The sequence below is a fragment of the Aplidium turbinatum genome, chromosome 11, assembly GCF_918807975.1.
Source record: "Aplidium turbinatum chromosome 11, kaAplTurb1.1, whole genome shotgun sequence".
In the NCBI taxonomy this organism is placed as follows: domain Eukaryota; kingdom Metazoa; phylum Chordata; class Ascidiacea; order Aplousobranchia; family Polyclinidae; genus Aplidium; species Aplidium turbinatum.
The window spans coordinates 21,778,970-21,794,111 of NC_137482.1; the positions used below are offsets into that span (position 1 = coordinate 21,778,970).

The following is a 15,142-nucleotide window of genomic DNA, read 5'->3' on the forward strand; positions in this document are numbered from 1 at the left end:
CCAAATTTCTCAAATCTGGCTCTTTTTTAAGGCCTTTGGCTGGAAGATTTACGGTTTGGCTTTTTTTTGTAATTTAGCTTCTTTTTAAGTTTGGCTTTTTAACCAGTCAAGTTATAGATTTTTTTAAACTTTTTAAGTACTAAACATTCATTCATTTAATTTATAGGCTACATCTGCAATTTACAGGCTACATCTACAATTTTTCTCGTTGGTAGTGCCGTAAAATCCTGACTAAGTGTAAACATCCCAGACAGCAAAATCCGCCATATTTATGTTGACTTAACATCTGCAGACGTTAAATCGATGTAAAAATGAAGGATTTTGCTGTTTGGGATTTACCCTAGTCCCTAGGGTGACTACTGACCAGCCTTGTCTAACTCTCGATTGTTTGGAACAGTCTTCGAAATTAGCATATTTTTACTTCGGCAAAAACGTTGCCGAGGCCAAATCGCAAATGTTGAAATTGCCTCGGCAATTGCTGTGAACGTTTATTACGAAAAAATTGTAGTCTACCACAACATGCAAAACGAGAAGCGAAAAATATACTAAAGTAGTCTATCAAGACCGCATTGTTTGATTTGTTGTGATGTAATAATACCAAAAGTAGCGATAAAGCGAGCAACGCGATACGCACGCTGTTACGATAATTCATGTTAAATAACTCACGGGGGGGGGGGGAATATGTTAATTTTGGGTTGATTCAACGTTCGAGTCAGCACAAATCGATTTAATTTTCCCGACCGGTTGTATTTACGTATTGCGTAACAACAACGCTCAATAAGAAATTTACATTAGTTTTACATTAATTTGACATCTAGCGACGTTGAATTATCATAAACTAGCGTTAATTCCTCAACCAGGTGCCGGTAACAAATTAACAGCTCCCTGCGAGAAGATTGCCTCGATTTACGTTTACACTTACATAATTACGGCACAATTGGAATACTGCGAGCAACTCAAATACTGTTTGATAAAGAACTAGTCAGAATCGGAATCATCAGATGCTGCATCGGAGGATGAGGTTGTCTCGTCAATGCATAACATTAAAAGCAAATGATCGTCTACTTCTGCCTTTTGCAAGTTGAACGCGGCCTTGTTCACGCTGGCTCTATCGGACCCAATGCCTATCAGTCGGCTGTTTTTCGGAAATTCGAAGTTCCCCTTCAATACGCTTCGTCGAATGCATCCTTCAAACCTTTCGCATTACGGTCCTCTGGTTCCTCGACAGATAGCACGTGACAGGTAGGTTTTCCCAAAGAACACGTCTTAATGACGAAAACTTCTTTTTGTCCATAGTTTTGGCATTTGACGACCCATCGTACAAAATACTGAAATATTGCTTGCTTTTACTGTTTAAAGGCACAGTAACCTCGTCTTGCATTAATGCGTTGGATAAAAAATGAATCATTTCTCTACAAGCCTTATCAGTAGAGTACCGTATCCAATTCTCAAGTCAGCATGAAAAACGTTTTTTTTTCAAATTTATATAGTTCTTTGTAAAATTTGAAAGATTTATTGTTCAAAGCCAAGAAATGGGCCATTTGGAACTTTTTCATGAGTTGGTCCCGTTGCTGCAAATTTTGTACTACCTTTTTAACTGGGCCCCGTAGCTTTTCTAATTCCGATTTGTTTTCGTCATAAAATTCTTTACAAATTTTGCAAAATACTACACTAACTTTTCCTTCGGTCCCCTCTGTTTCATAACCTATAGCAGGTAAATTCCACTTTTTAACTGTATCTTCCTTTACCATAATGTATATTGGCAATGACACTGGTAAAGAACAAACATTCGATGAAACAATAACTTTTGCGTAACAATTAAGCCAGTATTTATAAGGTTGCAAACTTTTTTCGCATAAAATTGCACCTGTTGTTGTTATACAATCAGACATGGATTTCTAAATAGTAGTATATTTAGAAGTCCATGAACCAGACATCTATCACAAACCGCAATTAACAAAGCTCACTCTAAAGGTTAACGCGTTAACCTATTACTTACATGTATTCGACGTCTGTTGATGTTGTGTGGTTCGTTGTGAAAGCGACGCGATCGTTTCTGATACAGCTGGACGAGATAACGGAAGGCGAAGCGCGATAAGGAGTAAATGCTTACAATAATTTGACGTCTACTGGCGTTGAATCAATGCAAATAGGGTGATATGATTCAATTTTCCCTGCTGGGCACGTGTCTAAGCGCCGGCGAAGTAGAAAGTAACCCAAATAAAAACATCAAGCGATAGTAAGATTGAATCAACCTCCTAGTCTGGTGTGGTCTAAGAAAATCGGGGTTATTTTTGTAATCTTGTGGTCCTTACAAGCGCTCGTGTGGCCTCGACATTTTTATTGCCGAGGCTAATGTGCCATTCATGCATCTGCCTCGGCAATTGCCGATTGCCGAGGCTAATTTTGAAGACTGCTGGAAAGTAAAAAGCTAATGACGGCAACCATGTTAGATGAAACAGCAGAACGTCCATCAAGGAGATGAAGCGTCAAAGTAGATGCGTTTCGAAGTTAGACTGTTTCGTGGTCACAAAAAAGATTGTGAAATTAAGATTTGGACAGATTTTACGAGTCCTAATTTCTTAGAGGGAACACTGATCGTCACATATTTTTTATAGAGCTAATGCTATCATACCTTTTGTGTTAAAATGTGTTTTTTCTAAATAACCGCTTTTCTACTTAAGATGCATTGAATGTTCAGAAAGCAGATAAGAAACTATGTTTTCTGCATCTTTTGACACAAAATCGTAGCCTACAGTATCTCTAGCTCAAGTGGTTTTTGAGATACGCAGATTTGGTATTTTGAGGGAAGGCACAGTAGCCTACTTTAGGGAGGAAGGCCACCGCCACCCCTAAATCAACTTCAAATTTAAAAAAAGTTTGCAGGAGTTATTTTTTCTGACAATCTCACCATTTGAAAGGGTGTCCCAAGTAAAATTCAATTTTAAGAGCCACCTTAATGTACACGGAAAGTGAAATCGTGCAAGACTTAACTGATGACTTATAATTTTTTTCAAATATGATTCAAGATTTCATGCCAGCACCAAATGTTTCCGCTTATATGTTTGGGTGCACCATGCAAGGTGAAGAGTGTAATTGCCCCTCACGTCCTAAATTGTAAGTTTATTTTGACTGTGCAACAGTTTTCTAAAACAGGCTTTCTAGGTCTTTAATCAATATTTCACACTCTTTTTAAGAGTGCAAGATTTCTTACTGTTTAATTGAAGAGTATTTTGAAGAGCCTTTTCTTAGCCAAACATACTTTTGTTCTGGCTATTTTTTGAAAATCCAACGATAATCCTTCTGTAATCCAACAACGACGCCTGTTTATTTAGAGAATTTTGTATTTTATTCCACAATAGGCTATCGTTTCTTTTGCATTCTTGCATTTTATCCAGTGTTTACCTTTGAGTGCCCTCCCAGACGGCAAAATCCGTCATTTTTGTTGTCTGGGTTCGTTCAAAATATGTGTTTTACATCAAAACAACATTTTTCATGATTAACAATACAGGTTAATGAGATAAACAGAAGTATTTTGTTAGTTGTTCGAGTGTGTTATTGTTCAAAATCATAGGCGCCTAACTATTTTTTTGGCCGTGGGGGCGAAAGCGTGTTTCATTAGCAGCAACGTAAATTCAGCAAATGTCACTCAGATCGATGACGTAATTGTGCCGTCACACTAGGATTGCTTTTATTGCCATACTCGGAGTTATCGCTACGTTCGACCTACCGTTAATTATTATAAACAAAACTCGACCACTTCAGTTAAGCAAACACATGACATGCGTCTGCTTTAGCTAGCGGTTGATGGACTGCGACTCTTTAAGCTAGGCACAACATAAAGTTTAGCAACGAACTAGATTTATTAGCATGAAACAAGAGACGAAAAGGTTTACTAAAAGGTACACTGTAAAATAAATGGAATGACAATGTTTTGAAAATGGAATGCAAATACTAACTTGATCATACGCTTGAAAATGTATTTACCTGTGGAAAGTAAAACCATTCATGTTTACATCAATTCAGCAGCACGTCACCTTGAATAAATTTAAAAGTTGCTGACATCCGTAAGCAGCCCTTGAAAAATAGTTACGGAGAGGCGTTTGATTAAGTTTTCGACTTGGCATTGCTCCCTTTTCACTGCAATATCGCAACTTATGACTGACCGCTGTAAAACGCCCGTTTTCGCGTTGCAGATGAAACAAAAGATGCGCATATTCCACCTTTGATCGGGATTCTATGGCAACGGTCGCGTGTGCGCCATTCAGTTTGCATGAGTCCGTTACTACGTTGATTATGCGGCGTGTGCGCAATGCGGTTTGTACCAGCCCTTGTTGCGTTGGTTAGTGGTTACCTCGGGCCGAGACTTCAAGTTCATTTTCACAGCGAGCGATTCACTGGGCACCGCGCAATTCACTGCAGTGCAGAGGTTTCAACTTTCGAAAGCGACATCAAGTCTGTTTGCAAGCTCATAAAGCTAAACGCACGCTCCGTCTACGTAGCAAATTATGTTGTTTTTTTTGGGTGCATTCAACATCTGATGACATTGAATCGACACAAAATGGTAGATTTTTGCTATGTCCCAGGCAGCAAAATCAATCATATTTACATTGATTCAACGTCTCAATGTAAAAATGACAGATTTTGTTGTCTGGTGTGGGATTGTAGCATCGCTACTCGTTCTAGTGATTATTTATTGCGAAGCTGTTGCGGTTTGAATCAGGGTTGTCGGTATTTTACCCGACCCAAAAAAACCCAGGTGGTTTTTTTTTAAAAAACCCACTTAAAAAAACCCAAAAAAACCCATAAAAAACCCAGAGCATCATATTTGTCCAGTTTTTATTAGAAAATTAAAAAAAATGAACAAAAACACTGCAAGGAACTTAAAACAAACTTTAAATTAGGACTTAAGGATGTGATTGTGAAGTAAATTTCCAAGAATAAACTGAAAACGCAGTGGATATTGTACAGTATACAAAATCAAGTAATGCCACTTTGTGTATACTACACTAAAGCTTATTTATGCAAGAAGGCCTTATAGTTAAACTGGTGAAAGTACTACTCTACTGTAGTCTGTATATATGATGTGAAATGCAATTTAGGAGGCTATTTTCCAATTACAGATTCTGGATTCTAACGCATAGCTGTTTCAGAGCATTTGCCTAAATGGCCATTGGCCACGCAATCACTCAATTGCTCATCCATTGCTATATATATAATATATTTATATAAATGATAAAAAATATTTAAACATGATGGCATAAATGCTCCTTGCCTTCAAATCTAAAGCAAATGATCCAATAATGTGATTTCTACCGCGGTAGCATCAACTTGGTATAGAAATCAGTGGATGATGCAACATCCAACTTGATCTTGAAATTAATGGATGATGCAACATTCAACTTGATCTTGAAATTAATGGATGATGCAACATTCAAGCAACAACAACCCTAGTGCATTATTTTATTGAGTTATGCAAGCATGTACTGTGCGTGAAAGGCACTTCATTCGTAAAAAGTAGTTTTGAGGTGAAATAAGCATGAATCTACCTTTTTTTGCGTCTTTTTTAAAAAAACCCAAAAAAACCCGGGTTTTTTTAAAAAAAGCCGGGCGGGTTGGGCTTTTTTAAAAAAACCCGGGTTTTTCTCAACCCTGGTTTGAATTCAAAGAGTGTTTTCCTGCTGCTGATCGCTAGTTCATCTATTGTTTTATGTATCAATACAGCATAAAAAGTTGCCCCCACGGCTTAGGCGCCTAACGCCTATGTTCAAAATATATGTAAAAACTTGCATACGAGTTATTAATTACGGAGATAGCATAAATTTAATGCTCTAAAACAAAGTCATATATTATCATATATAGTCAAAGTGGCAAATGCGCGGACGGACAGTTTTTACGATAATGCACGGTCCATCAATTTAGAGATTTAACCGGTGGTAAGTATTAACCGGCGATTCAATTCGATAATATCAAACCCCCATCTTTACACTCTGACTACAAAAAAAATTAGACCTATATCACGTGAAAGTTAGGAGTAATTAAGCATTGATTTCAACCACCTAATTTTTGGGCAAAATCAACTTTACGACCGGTTTTGCGAACTTTGATCTTCCGTTTTGCAAGGCAACTTGATAGTTACTTTGAACTTTAGTTCAACGTAGAGTGGTTTCACTTTACCTGAATAAAAAAATGTCTACTTTTGGCTTTCTTTCCCAATTAAAATCATTAATAACGTATTCGAAAAGGTTTTCCAGAATTTCGTTATTGCTTTGTGACAAGCATTTCTATGGTAAACAACTTTACCTCGCTTCCCACTTTTTTCTCCGCTATTCTCTTTTAAATACCGGCGCGCGTAGTCTTGCTGCTCCGTCAAGGGGTGGTAATTACACGCAATTCATTATGACGCAACTGAAGGCTGCGGTCATGCGGCTCACCCAGACAGTAAAATCCGCCATTTTTACATTGATTTAACGTCTGCAGACGTTGAATCAATGTAAAAATGTTTGATTTTGCCATCTGGGAAGGCACTCAAAGGTAAACACTGGATAAAATGCAATAATGCAAAAGAAACGATATTGTGGAATAAAATACAAAAATTCTCTAAATAAACAGAAGGTGTCATTGGATTTACAGAAGGATTTTGTTGGATTACAGAAGGATTATCGGTGCAATTTCAAAAAATTGCCGAATAGGGAACTAACTGATAAAGACTGTAGCCAAATAAGGAACTAGCCCAATCGGACTAGCCAAATCGGGCTGTAGTTGAATAGGGTAATAGCCGAATCGGACTAGCCCAATCGGACTAGCCGAATAGTAGCAGACCCTGATAGTCATGCTTTGTTTGGCTTTTTTTTGGCTCTTCTCAAAAGAAATTTGGCTTTTTTATTTTCATTTTTGCTGGAGTTTTAGTCAAGTTTGGCTTTTTTTGCAATTTTGATCTGGCAACCCTGTGTCACTGTCAGGTCCATACTCAGTAGTCACTAGTCAGTCAGTTTAGTTTTGTCACTTTTACCCCTATTGCGGTCTCTGGTTAAGTTTGTTTTTATTTCTGACAATCACACGATTTACAACGAAGAACGATATATGCCAAACATAGCAGAGGTCAAGCAAAGGTAGTAGCAACAAAATGTGAATATTATAATGTGCTTGATACCAAGACCGGACAATCAGTTTGAACTACGGCATGTCACAATACCTTGTCAGTGCTGGACTGCTGGTTCTATGATCACCAGAGTTTGTTAGTTTTTTGCAACGAAGATGCTTGAACTATTTTAGTTGTTATGCATATTTGTTTCAAAAATACCATGAAGTCATTGCATTCAATAAAAGCTTGCCTTAATTTTTTGAATTCAATTGTAGAAAACAATAAGATTTTACTAAAATTCAATCAGAAATGTACCAGTCCAAGGCTCTTCCTATCGGTATTGAAGTGTTTGGAGTAGATTTAAACAAAGCAGTGACTGATGACGTGAAGATACAAATAATGCAAGATGTTACAAGGCACAGAATTGTAGTGTTTAGAAATCAGGTTAGCAATCCTATCTTGGTTTTTCATTAGCCACCTTTATGCCTAATGTGTTGCCAAACATGGAATATTGAAATTTGTGATGGGCTATCTGTTAACATACATCTACATGCACATCTGTTTGTTTTTTTGTAATTTACCTCTCCAGGTTTTTTTAATCCATATTGTAGCCTATGGTTTATTACCGTACATAGCGATCTATATTCACTGGCCTTGATAACGTGTGTAGATTTACCGTATCTATATGTGCAACAGCTTTACAAGACAATAGGCTACTGTAAATTTTTTATAGTTTTAAACCTTTTTGTCGGCCTACTGTAACCTTTAAAAACTAATTTTTTTAATTTTTATCAATTGCAGTTATAAAGTGCAGAAAATTTGATTACAAACATTACATAGTCTAGCTGTGTTTCACTATGTTCTTCTTTAGGCCTAATGTGTTGCATGATTGTTGATAAGTGTTTGCAAAGTTAAATGATTACAATGCTAAAACTATTACAATAGCCTATTAAGTCTATCCTCATCTCATACATTTTTTTAAAAAATATTGCAGGGTAAAATATCTGGTGCAAGACAGGTAGAAATAAGCAAATGGTTTGGTGATATCGACAATGTAACTTATACAAAACATCCACTTTCTCCGAGTATCAACATTTTTCGAGTTTCAAATGATCCTGAACAAGGTGAAAGTTCTATATTAGCAGCGGCTAGGCTATAGTTACCAACAAACGAAACCATAGCTTTTAAGCAGGGTTGATCTTTAAGTGGTCAAAATTGGTTTTGACCACTAAGCGGTTTAAACCTGGTTTTAACCGGTGAAAACTAGGTTTAAACCGGTCAAAACCCAGAAAAATATTTTTATGTAGTGAATGGTCGGCTACCTGGGCTATGGGCTATTTAGAAAATATAAAAGCAGTTGTGACCATTTTGATATGCAGGCCTCAAAAATATACTTTGCTTCAAAGAACGAATCATAAACTACATTGTCTTTGAAGTTCTCTAGAAGTAAACTGATGGAGGAGATCTGCCTGACTATCTGAGCGGCTACTATGCTGCGACGATCCTTTGTCCATTACTAACTAAGTTGGTTTGTCTGCACTGTGTAAGTACCAAAGGATCGGTCAACAGTCTCAATATTTTAATAGAAATCGATTTCATGAGAGGCCGTACCCATGGGTCTGCTACTATTCGGTGAGTCCGATTCGGTGAGTCTGATTCGGTGAGTTCCTAACCCCTAACCCTAAAACGGCAATAATAATTAGGCTACGGTACCCAATAATTTTAAAAAAAATTGAAAAAATCCCCCGTTAAGGGATCGGACTCACCGAAACGGGCCATTCCGCGTACCCGTAGCCCTCACATCTTCAGTCTCGTATGAATGAAAGAAGTTACGGTTCGTGCGAAGAAATTGAAACAAGCTGTAACTTGTTTCATTCATACGAGACTGAAGATGTGAGGGCTACAGCCTCTCATGAAATCGATTTCAATCAAAATATTGAGACTGTTGACCGATCCTTTGGTACATACAGTGCAGACAAACCAACTATCTTGTCTTTATTTTTAAGGCATTTTAGAATATGCATTCGCATTGTTTTATTTTAACTGGATAAAATTTGATGGCAAATGTTTTTCATAAAAAAATTTGTTGGAATAAATTCTTGTACTTCAGTTGGCTGTGCAAATTGTTCATCATTCTACCAAGCATTTTTTGGTTCATCAGAAACTTATTTTTAGAATTTGAATTTTATCATTAATTAAAATAACCAACTGATGGAAATATAAAAATAAACAGAGAAATTGAATATTTTTTGTTCCAAATCCAGCATTTAGGTTATTGTTGATCAAAACAAAATATAGTTGAACATCATTACTAAACATGGATGGTAATATTTTTAATTCAATTGAAAAGCAACTTGATTCATACACTAAAGGGGTTTTGACCAGTAATAGGTGGTCAAAACTGCCCGGTTTAACCCTGGTTTTAACCGGGTGGTTTAAAATGCCCTGGTTTAAACCGATCAACCCTGCTTTTAAGTTTACAAATATAAAGTTTGTAAGCCTACTAATTCTCAATACATGTTTTCGTTCAAGTGTGTAGTGATCATTTGAGCATGCAATTGTGCGGTCATGTTCACGTTTATGTATTGTTGTGTATTCTTAAAAGTGTGTCACACAAGCCTAGCCTTAGACAATGCCCAGGACCCATTTTGCCATTCAAAATGAACCTGTCCATTGCAAGGGTTATTGTGCAATGTGCATTCCCTACCACTGCTATACATTCACTAATTTTGGATTGAACCAAAGTACGCTTAATAAGTGGGTGGGCCTAATAAGCGGGGACAACTGCACTACAAGCGATAGTGTTCATCAAGTAGCAATCTCAGTCCTTTGTATAATGGATTTGGTAGCCTACTGTATAAATTTGTCAGATTTGTGCATTGACATTATTTTACAACCAACTATTGTAAAATTAATGAATAAAATTAGAACAGTGTTAGTGGATGAAGTATAAAGTAATTTTAAACTAATAGTCCTACTGGTACCAAAGTAATCTTAACAACCTGCTTCTCTCTCAGTAGATCTTCAGATGATTTTTCTGATTCAAATACATTATAAAAGTTTGTGTTCACTACGGTATCTTTTACATTCGCCACTCGAAAGTCAAGCATAGTATATATTGAAGATAAATATTTCTCCCAAAACATTTTATACACTGGCTTCTGTTGAGCACATGGTCAGATGAGTATAACAGTATATGACATGATATAGTACAAAGAAAGAATCACCTAAAATTTATGAATTTAATACATTTATAAAACTGCAGCATGGAAACATGACGATGTATCTGTAACTTGTGTTGTTTACCAGGTTGCACAGGTGTGGGTATTTCGGGTTGGCACATTGATGGCACATTTAGGAAGATCCCTTACTCCTATTCAATCTATCACATGATCTCTCCTGCTTTACATGGTGGGGATACAATGTTTATTCCGCTAACAGAGATTGTGGAGAAGTAAATAGATGTTGATGGATACTTCTGAACACAAAACAACATTTTGAACACAACAGTGGCGTAGCTTGACCAGGTTTTTTTGGTGTTCACTTTTTCAGTAAAATTTAAGCATTTTGTCTGTTTGTATTTAAAAACAAACAGTGAAGCGGCCTCGGTTGAACCGCACCCAGGGCATTTTTAAATACAAGTAGACTAAAATTTGCTAAAAAAAGTAAACGCCCCAAAAGATGATGGTCACTCTATGCCACTGCAAACCAGTGTCTGAAAAATAAAATTTGTTATATGGAACTGCTTTGGCTTGAGGTGGTAAAGAGTTTTGTTCAAAATTATTTTATTTGAAAGAAAAAAATTAGATTACCAATTATATTTTAATATGTCTAGCTTGTTCAACTACTTTATGCATCTTAAACACGAAGAAGGTTACACTATTGTGCGGCATCAATGTTTGTACATTTACACATAGTTTGACGTTAATCTGGTTACAGTATCTAAATATTATGCATACATATTAATAATTTCAGTACGGTAATTGATTTTAATTGCCACCCAAACCAGTGGAGTAGCCAACATTTGTCCTGAGCGGGCTTAATCTGTGTAAACACTTTCTGCTTTTTAGCGAAGTTAAATTTGTATTCCAAAGTTTCAAACAGTAGGAAGGAAGGATGTTTTCTCATAAAGACATTACGTTTAAAGATAGAAAGAAGAACCATGCTCGTAGAACATGAAAGAATAAGTGAAGGATGAGGCAGATATGGTTTTGACGAAATGAGAAAGACGCGGTACACAGAAACAGACAGAAAAAAAGGATAAAACGATCGCTTGAAGAAAAGGGTCGGCCCATCCCACTAGTGGAAACAACATTTACCACTGGCTGCAGTTGCACTGCACCATTCACACAGGATTAAAAGTAAAAAGACTTATATTAACAACTATCAACAGCGTAGTTTTTTACAGGTTATCCCCTGAAAAACGAAAAAACTGGGAAAGACTTTGGATGTTGAGTGATCGTCTCGAGGAACGGAGCCAACCTTTAATATACGCCCATCCACGAACGGGACGACCGACTATGTGCTTTCATCAAGGAATGACACAAGGTTTTGTCAAAGATCATGACTCTTTGACTGAAGGAGATAAAATTGATCAACATACTTTGAGCCAAGAGGTGCGTTACAAAAGCATGTTACATATAAGAAAATGTGGCAGGGTTCAGTCAAGTGGTTGTAAGTTAGACGGCGTTGTCAAAGCTGCCTGATTTTAGGCTACACTAGAGGTTCTTAACCAGAGTTGCCCACACCACCAAGGGGTGTAAGACTTGTTGCCAGGGAGTGCAAGTATGCTGAATCATTAAGGTTAGTTATAAAATAGCATAAAAAGCTATGCTTGTTTACCAGGCATGGTACCAACATCCTAAATTGTAGGTGATTTTTTAACCGTTCTAGGAGGAGGTGGGAGAACTGATTGGTGATTTTAAGGTGGTGCCAACAAGGCAAAAGGATAAGAACCACTGGGCTGCACCATAGCGTATTCAAGACTAGATTTACAGGCCCACGACGGTTTGTTTAGTTTACAAAGATTAGGTTTTCCGGCAATAAACCCCTTTATTCAAAGTACTAATTCCCTTATTTTCCCATAATTGTCGTTTCATGACCTGTTGTTAGACCTGTTCACCTGTATAAACTGTTGTTTGAAATTAAGAAATTGTTAACATAACAAATTTTCTTAATTTTAGGAAACAAAATCTGTGAAAGCTGAAATACAAGCTGCGATAAACGCTGGCACCATATACTCACACAACTGGCAACAGACTGGCGACTTTATCATTTCCGACAATCTGGCAGTCGGGCATATGGCTGGCCCTATACCACCAATAGACAAAGCGGGGCTTCGTGTTCTTCATCGTGTCGTCATAAAAGGAACCGTGCCTCCAAACAAACATACCGATGTATTCTTTCCAGATAAAAATAGCTGCGCGTATTAACTAGTTGTCTAAAAGCCAATGATAGAAATTATCGTTTTAATTTTGTGTTTTATTGATCTGCTGTAATTGCAATTTAAATGAGTTGTGATAACATTACCGGTCCATACGTACGAATTGATTTGTCATATTTTGCACAATTTTGTAACTATCGCAAACAGTAGAAGGGGAAGGGTATTTTTTTTCAAATCCAACTTTAGTCCTGCTTTTAGGAGGCTACTGTAGGCTATTTTAAAAACAGTAAAATACCGAGTAGAAGGTTGCTCGAAGCTGCAGTTTTTCGTCTGACTGTCTTCATAAACTGTCGTCGGCACAAAATCAACCTGAATGTGGTGAAGTAGGCTATTTAGTAGGGTGTTTCATTTTTTCACCATTTTTGAATTTCAAAATGCCTGGGGTCCCATCTGGTAGTATTTGGGGAAAAAAGTTTTCACCCAAAAATTTTTTCAATTATGACGTCATATTGAGGTGGTCCACGAGGTTTGAAATTTTTGGGCCTCAAAATCTCGAAATTTGGCCGTATCTCCGGAACCGCTCATCATAAATCGACAAAATTAGTATCAAAATGCGCAGAAGGGTCGGTTTCCTATACCTGATGTAGAGAATATTAAGCTCTATCTGCTTCAGAAAAAAAGTTATTTCAAAAAATCTGATTTTCGGTCTATTTTCTCCTGATGAACAGAGATGAGGTGATCAAGATAATAAGTTTTTCTGTATTTTTCCACTCTGGAAGCTGCTATTGCGTAATAATAGTCCTTGTTCGTTTTGCAAGAGATGAAATGGTAATAATTGAACTATTATAATGTAACCGATGAGGTTGGCCTATGCTGCTCAGTGCTCACCTGCTCTAGATTAAGTGTCATTATGGCATTAAGGTCGGGCATTAGCAAGTCGATGCAAAACTTTAAGGAATTGGAGAGAAATGTGCTTCCCCTTAATTCAGATGTAGTCACTAGTCAGTCACTATTTTTACTTGAGGAAGAAAGTAGCCGAAACTAATCCTAAGTTTTAGAAGAAAATTCCCTATTTGAAAGATGAACTGCAGAAAGATGTAGTTGGCATGTGGAACAAAGATGGTCTTCCAGTGCTTAGCAAACAGAGAATTGAAGCGAAGTTAGGGAACGTTCAAATATTACGTAACGCCTTCGAGGAGGAGGGGGGGGTTTATGCAAAGCGTTACGTTAGCGTCACATCGGGGGGGAGGGGGTTCAAGCAAAACGTTACGTAACGCTTTCGAGTACGGAATGGTAGTTTTTTGTGCTGAATTCGTAGTGAAAAAGCGTTACATGGGGGAGGGGGGGATTGAAAAAAGCGTTACGTTGGCGTTACATGGGGGAGGAGGGGGGTCAAAAATTCGGAAAAAAAGCGTTACGTAATATTTGAACGTTCCCTTAAAAGACGTGATAGAGAAGTACAATACAGCAAAAAGAAGGAAATGAAACGCTGAGGTTAATCAAGAATGGTTACAGAACTTGTTCGATATTATTATGTGCATGCAAGTGTTCAATCTCTGAAAATGCGGTTGTTTTACAAAAAAAAAACTCTCTTGCAGCTGTGAACTCGAAGACCGAGTCCAGGAGAAAGAAATCGCTTTCTTGAAAGATCAGCGATTCCATAGGTCCCCTACCTCCCCTACGCCTAGTCGTAAAAATTTTGATATTGTTAGCTCATAATTGGAACAGTTGGAAAACAAGCTGATTCCTTTTCGTGCGAGTGAATAACAACGATCAAGACAGTGCAGTTATCGAAATAAAACTCAAAAAATCATGATTTCAAGCAGAGTGGAAACCCGCTATCGGTTTTATTAACCTCGTATTGCACGTTTTGCTAATTACTTACCTTCAAAGCGTTGCACTGAAAAACACCTGAAGGAAATTGTCTCCCATTTATTCATTTGTTGTTCAATTTCAACAAATTTGCTATCGTTGGAAAGCACAAGCATAGCCAACTAAGTTAATAGCAAGTCCCAAAATAGTACTAGCTCCATCTGGTGACCACCTAAACTTGACCAAATTCAAGCAATTATCAAATAAGTTTACTTTAACTGTGAAGAAAGGCGTTCTTCCCGGCTATCAGCACAAGGCTGATTACTCACTAGCACTTTAACTGATAAAAGCATTAAACGACAACCAATTAAAAGATCATGTTACTGCCTGTTACTAACCCTAACTCAGTGCATATATAACTCAGTCTGGTACAGGTTTATAATTATTTATATTAGGTTAGCCTACTGGTTGATGCAGCCCCCCCATGTTTTGAGACCACGAGCCGCCACTGATCAGGCTTGCCAGATTGGCCCTTTTTAGAGGTAGTTGGCCCCCAAAAAATTGTTTGGCCCTTTGTTTTCAATATTTGGCTCTTTTTGGAAGCAGTTGGCACATACTATCAAACTAGCTATTTAAATAAATGTCTTTCGGAAATTGAGACTGAAAAGTGTTATTACGATTTTTTAGACAGTGTTTAGCTGACAATGTTTATGCCAATGCCAAAGATTCGAGTCGAAACACTGTAGAAGATGAAGATTTGGAATTGTTCTTGTAGAATGTAGTTTGTGTTGTCGTAACGTTATTGACGTTGTTAACGTTATTATGTTTTATTAGCAACATTATTGAACAATTTGGCTCTTTTG

General features: G+C 37.3%; 1 protein-coding gene across 1 annotated transcript; it reads left to right on the forward strand.

Annotated features, from left to right (window-relative positions):
• The first annotated feature begins 7,366 nt into the window (after positions 1–7,366).
• LOC145779991 (pentalenolactone F synthase-like) lies at positions 7,367–12,630 on the forward strand. The gene is made up of 5 exons (XM_082591687.1): positions 7,367–7,528; positions 8,079–8,208; positions 10,394–10,538; positions 11,493–11,700; positions 12,268–12,630. The coding sequence occupies exons 1-5, from the start codon at positions 7,394–7,396 to the stop codon at positions 12,514–12,516; spliced, it is 867 nt and encodes a 288-aa protein (XP_082447813.1). The 5' UTR covers positions 7,367–7,393; the 3' UTR covers positions 12,517–12,630.
• The last annotated feature ends 2,512 nt before the right edge of the window (positions 12,631–15,142 follow it).